Here is a 7,089-nt window from a genome sequence, read left to right on the forward strand (position 1 = left end):
CTCACGCTCTCACCTTTGCCTTTAACATTCTTTTACTATAATATTCCCGGGATTCCAACTTCCGTTATTATCCTATCCTAATTCTCTATTATTTCTTCTACCTATCCAACTCTTTAACGCCTGCCACGCTTCCTATTACTGCCCCTCATCCACACGTACACACCACACTCGCTCCTCTAAACAAGTCCCGGGAAGTTTTAATGCAGTCTATTGCAGCAATAAAAAAAACAAACCTATTATCAAATCCTTACTTTATATGCCACATGTAAATAAAATCTTAATTATTACAGTCGCTAAAGATATTTGTGTATTCTCTATAATTAATAAATTATATAATATATAATAATAATATTACATGTTTACATATATACTTTTATTTCTGTAATAAAAAAAAACATAATTAAATGTATATTTTACATACGTACTACAATCAGTCAGCATATAACCTGAAATTCAACAGAAGTACCTGCATTTTCCGTAAATATGTCTTGTCAATCTCTTCGACCATTTTCGTCATATGATCTTCGACTCGTTTTCTCTGTTCTTCCATTTTTACTTCAAACGTTTATTATAATTTAATTATATTTGTAATACAAAATATGTGATACAAAATTCGTGACACATGAACCGATACCGCTAAACCTAACCTAACCTAACTTAACCGGCGAAATGAACGAGCTTAAGGCCGAGTTTCCACTGAGTACGTCACGCGTCGCGTCATCAGGAGTTAACCAATCAAAGCACCCCATTTTATTACATTATTTGTAACGAGATCAAAATGGAATGTTTTGATTGGTTAACTCGGATGACGCGACGCGTGACGTGCGCAGTGAAAACTCAGCCTAAGCTTAAGCTCCTTGCACAATGGCCGCGTTCAGCAGACACAACTGTTGAGTTTGTCTTATCAACACTATGCGTTGATTGGTTGGTTCTAAAAGTACGATCCAATCACATTCTACTGCTACTCAGCGGCTTGATCTGCTGAACGCGCCCAATGCCAGGCAACAGGCAATAGGAATAGGAAATAACCAAAAAATCGTTTATTACAACCTAAAAAATTTAAATGCTATGATTGGTTGGAAACAGGCAATAGGCACAGAATTTCTAGAGTCCTATATAAGAGTCTGGCCACTAAGTAGACTCACGCGCATTGGCTCAATCAATCTTTTGTAACAAAATGGCGAAACCAATTAGAACGCGACTACAGGGGATCGATTACGGTTCTTGAAACAAGGTGAAAATTACAAAAGTGAACAGATTTACTAGATTTTGACCAATAAAATCATAGATACTCTAGTGAATTTCCTCACTTTTGTAACTTTCACCTCGTTTCAAGAACCGTAATAAGCCCCCAGCTTGTGATTGGTCAATTTCTTAAAGATTACGGCTTAAATCAACGGTTACGGCCTCTATAAATCAGCCTTAATACGGCTTTGTGATTGGTTAATAACATCTTAAGATTGTACTTAAGACGATCTTAAGTATGAGAACCGACTATGAATACCAGCCATAGAAGTTAGCCGGACAACTTCGACTTATAACATTTTTTTTACGAATCGATTGTTAGTCGTTTGTTATTGATTGTTAGACTAATTAGAACGTTTGTTAGTTAATAGTTTTTACGTAATCACGAAAATAATTTTTAGTGTTAATTTAGCCGGTAAATATAAAATTCTTTACAATTTTCGGTTCAAACCGGAATCAATTGATGCGGAATCGTTTGTTAGTTCCGAATATACTAATTAAAACGTTTGTTAGATCACGGTTTCGCTTAAAAAAGCGAAAAATTGTATATCGTTTAGCTGCCGGAGAGTGGGGATAAGACGTAGAATATGCGGTGGTTTCAAAACGCATTTGTCCGACGACATGTAGCGACACTTGAACATGCGCATGCTCAGTGGCCGCACTCGCATGCAAAAGTGCGCGAATTTGAAACGTACTTATGTTATTTGTTTCAGTATAAAATAATTTGTAAAACGTTTATATTAATTCTGACTGCAGACGGACCTTCGGGAACACTAACGCCTTCTTCTTTTAACATGAATAACTAAAAATCTATATTTCGGCTAGGTATGTATACATAGTTTATAAATAATTAATTACAATTAACTGAATGATCATTCCTTCAATTGCATCAAACCTTTTCAATTGCACTTCAAAAGTCTTCATACGAAATACAAACTATTTCATATGTAGATTCTTTACCGGACATTCATTTTCGGTCAAATACATACGAATACACGGAGCATATTTTCCTGTGTTTACGATCTAGTAAATTACAATAATTGCACCACTCAACACTCAGGATTTCTAGTAATTTACTAGATCGCAAGCAATCCAGCAGGAAAACATGCTGCTCGCTGCTGCTGCATTTCACTTTTCACTGTCCATGAGAACTCACCTTTATAGGGACTTTATCCAAGCTGTTCAATTGCCGTGAGAGGGGGAGAGGCAGCGGTAGAGGGGGAAAGGGAGAGGAGAGAGAGAGAGAGAGAGAGAGAGAGAGAGAGAGTGTCTGTGTGTTTGTAGTATGTGTCGGTCTTGAATAGTCATTATCGGTGCATTCGGTGTTCATATCAGTGAAAATCGTTCTCTTTCCGTTCGTTTACGTTTGGATAACGATGTTGTGGAATGATGTCGTTTACGTGCTACTGTTATTGCTCTCCGTAGCGATTGGCCCATTTTATCGCAAAATAGAAGGACCTCGTGCGAAACAATGGACCGGGACCCTCCTCGGCTTCGCATTAGTGGTCTGTGTTTCAGGACCGGCGGTTTTACATCCGATTATTACTGTTCTCGTTAACGCCGCTATCATAACCAACTTGTCATGGAAGTATGAATTATATATTTTTTGTTCAAAGTAAATCCTTCAGTGTTCGATAACTTACGTTTAGAATCGCTCACTGATTCCGCTAAAATTTTACGCAAGTATATATTTTGAAGCGCGAAATATGTAGTCTCCTCTAGTTCAAACTATATTTTTTATGTCAGTCTTGAAATGTGTTTTCATTTTCCGCGAAATTTCTTTGTATTTATACCTGCAGTACTCTTTACATCTTTGATATATGTGCGCGCGCCCCATAGGTTCCATATACGTATGTACATATCGACTCACACGCACAAAATAACCTTTAGCATCGCTACTTTAGAGATGTTTACAATATTTATGTTATAGGCGAGAGTCTAATGCATTTAATGAAATATACATATATCGTATAGATATTTGTATGTTTTGTATTTAATAAATAAATAAAACTTGAGGTGGCGGAATTGCCATTAAATTCAATAGATACATACTTGGAACTCGGAGATTGTGTAATATCTCCGTAATGTCGAAGTCCACTCATAAGACTAATTTGAGTATAGAACAAATTATCAAATGTTATTGCGTGATTGAGACAATTATCATTTGAAATTGTCTGAAGTTCAGTTAATAATTACTAATCATAGACTACGTTTACACAGCTGCTTATATAATCCAGTTTTATAACTATATACGTACTATATCCCAGTATCCCATCCAAAATTTTCTACTTTTTATCACAATGATCACTTAAACATGAGCCTATTTTATACTTTAAACATTTGAATCAATCTCTTTTGATATATAATATACTATAGAAAATAAGTATCAACAGAAACTCCTATTAAGGTAGTTGTCTCGCAACAAACAAGAAAAATGTGAAAATTTTAAGGGTGACTCGTTTTGAGGGCTCAGAACGAGGCTATTTTTTTCGATTTTTTTTCGGTAACTATGCGGCAGATTTATTCTACGTTTTACACATATTAACACACATTTTATGTAGTTTTCAGAATTTTTACAAGTAGAAATAATAAGAGTTACGGAAGTTATACAAATATTTGTGCGACGTTTTGAACGCGCAAGGTGTCCCACGATTTCCATGAAATCTGGACATACATATCAGTAATCTGAAAGAAAAAAAATGAAACAGATTCTTAATCTACATATATATTCAGTTATCGTTGGAACTAGAATTATTAAAATCGAACTCTTTTCAATTTTTTTAGGGCATATAAAAAATTTTTTTTGAAAATTGTCAAAAAATCGACAGTTTCACATTAAAAATAAAAGGAAAAAGTTAATGTATTTTAATTTCGCTAATTCTAACGATACAGAGACATCTTACGAAAATATACCCACAAAGCAAAACCGATCAACTCATTAGTTTATCTGAAATCGTGGGAAGAAACCGTCAGTTTGAAAAATGCCGTTTCGAGAAAAATGCATTTAAAGTTTCGAGTACAATTTAGTTATATTTCTGGTATTCACATAAGTTTCAGCCTTATTGACGATTCCAGGCCAAAATAAAAAGCCTTTAACCTATGCAGTCATGAACAAATTTATCTAATAATCCTGCAGCGTCGATATGTGCCCCGACTTTCAGCACCAGCGAGGTATAAGTCGGGCTGCGGGTCCTCATTAGTTGACTATAAATGCTTAAGTGTAGCATTTATGGCATTTTTCATGCTTTCCACAGTGTCACAATGTTTTTTAACTTCCACACTATCTACAATATTTTGTTAGTCCATAATAATTTAAAAGCTTATATTAATTAAAATCATTGTTTTAGCGCTCCTCCTTTAAATTTTTCTTTTTTTTTTTTTTATTGAAAACTTTTCTAAAGCCTTACTTGCCTAACGTTTGTAGGACCATATTACAATCGTTGTATGACGAAACATTGACAGCCCATTAAATCTGATTTTGACCTACGCGCCGGTTTGAATAATAGCCTGTAACTTCCGTAATTTTCCGAATTTCTTTATACAATTTTAGGGATAAATTCTTTAACGAGAAAAACTCTATTTTTAATCGACAACGTTTGGCTATCAGTGTCGTGACAATTCGACCATTAGTTTTGGTCGGATTAAATTCGAAATAAATTCTTTAAAGTATGTACTTTCAGAAAATGTAAAAAAGAAAAAATCGAATTTTTTACCCTTGAAACGATATGTTATAGGGGGGGGGGAATATAGTCCCCCCCTTACATAACTACGTTATAAAAAAAGGATAAAGATATTTATTTTATATACCCCAGGGGGCCAAAGGGCGTTTTTAAAGGGATGTACCCAACCCTATCCGAACCTTTCTGTGGACCAACTGTTTAACGTCTCCTCCGAAGAGACGGAGCCCAGTTTTTTCATCTAGGGAGACTTCTCTCCGCTAGATGGAGGGGCAGGGTTTTTTATTCCTCCGAGGCCTAGCGGGATTCGAACCCGGTTCTCCGGATTACAAATCTGGCGCTCTATCCACTAGACCAGCCGTCACCCCTATAACTACGTTATATACGTTAATAAATGTAGTATCTATACATGTTTGTACAATTTAAAAGTAATTGACCGTCCCAAACGCGAGATAATGAAAAAATTGTACTTTTTCCAAGCATTGCATACACAAAGCAAAAATCTTGTATTTTGAATTTTAATAATTAGAACGAACAGGAAAGTGGTGAAAAACGGATATATAGTAAAAGGACACTTTGGAAATACTAGTAAAAAAAAACCGAAATTATTGACTGTTTAGTTTTAGAAATACTAGACATTACAGGCGCGCGCTACGCGCGCACTATTTAACTTTAATTGTTGTTATTATATACTATTAACCACACAACTGTTAAAATATGCCATGACAGCCGCTCATGAAGTAAGCGCAACAAGAGAACCAATCCGCATCGCGAAAAAGCGACAACAATATTTCGATAGATTCGAGTATCGATGACATGCTCCTTTTAGAAGAGAAATATTTCATTGTTACTATTAGGGCCTCTTTGACCAAACTCCGATTAACTTAATCGTTGATTAGTCCATTGGAAATGACCAACCGCAGTTGCTCATTAAACAGATTGACAAATGCGATTGGTCATTTCCAATAGACTAATCAACGATTAAGTTAATCGGAGCTTGGTCGAAGTGGACCTTAGACTATTAACTACACAACTGTCAAAATATGCCATGACAGCCGCTCATGAAGTAAGCGCAACAAGAGAACCAATCCGTATCACGGAAAAGCGACAACAATATTTCGATAGATTCGAATATCGATGATGTGCCCTTTTTAGAAGAAGACAATAATAAACAGACCTCGATTTTCACGATTTTTTGACGTGAAGGAGCGACTGGAGACGAAAAATAAAAGAATAGTCTTTCTGTGAGGGACAGAACTATCCAAAAGTTTTCAGTCTCTAACTGTAGTAGGTGCTAGATAGTTGGATGTTTTGACTCAAACTACTTCTGACGTTGACTTAAAATTTTGGATTGTACTGTCACGAGACAATTATTACCTTAAATGATCATTATGATCAAAAGAAGACAAATTTTTGATCGGATAGTATATGGTGGTTATTAACCCTTAGCTGGCACTATGGGGGTATTAAGCGCCCCAGCCCAGTTCAGCTCAAATTTAAGTCCCTTTATATTACTAAGCTCTAATTTAAGCTACCTATAGTAGATCCCAGTGTGTCAGCTATGTGATTCTGGTGAAGTGTGCCAGCTAAAGGTTAAACCGGATTATAAGCCGCTGTATAAGTGTAGTCATAGTTTCCCCTTAAGCAAAATAATAACAATGACTGCAAATTCAATCAGAATTATTTGCATCAAAACCGATACCGCCGTCTGTGTCTTTGTTAGACTTCTGTTTTGCTTGCAAAACTTGATGTTTATAAAATGAGAGCAAATTCACATCAAAAACTGCAAAATTTGCTAGCATAATCTAATAGTAAACAAATGGTAAGAACCGACCAAGGGTGCGTTTCGATATTCGCTGTAAGTACTGACGATATGACGTCATTGAGTAGAACTGCAGGAGCGTTTCTATATTGCTGCTGTTACTTTCAGGCTGGAATAACGGAACGACGACCACAGTACTGCCAGTACTGCCAGTGAATGTCGAAACGCACCCGTATAAGAAAGAAATATAACTTAACTTAACCTATTTTAGACACGACGTGACACGACGATAGGAGCACCTATTCTAAATATATAAAAAAGAATCTTGTACTTAAACAATAATGTTGCAAAAGTCATATCTATAAAATAAATAACAGTTTTCAGATTTATAAAAATATCGAAATT

General features: G+C 35.6%; 1 protein-coding gene across 1 annotated transcript in view; it reads left to right on the forward strand.

Moving 5' to 3' along the window:
- Window positions 1-2,621: 2,621 nt before the first annotated feature.
- Window positions 2,622-7,089, forward strand: part of LOC112452816 (lysophospholipid acyltransferase 7-like) — a 25,718-nt gene continuing 21,250 nt past the window's right edge. Inside the window, exon 1 of the mRNA XM_025013233.1 lies at window positions 2,622-2,833. Coding sequence (XP_024869001.1) covers window positions 2,622-2,833 — 212 coding nt within the window. The remainder of the gene's footprint in view (window positions 2,834-7,089) is intronic.

This window comes from Temnothorax curvispinosus, unplaced genomic scaffold (genome assembly GCF_003070985.1).
Source record: "Temnothorax curvispinosus isolate PA1 unplaced genomic scaffold, ASM307098v1 QBEX01003702.1, whole genome shotgun sequence".
Taxonomy (NCBI): Eukaryota; Metazoa; Arthropoda; class Insecta; order Hymenoptera; family Formicidae; genus Temnothorax; species Temnothorax curvispinosus.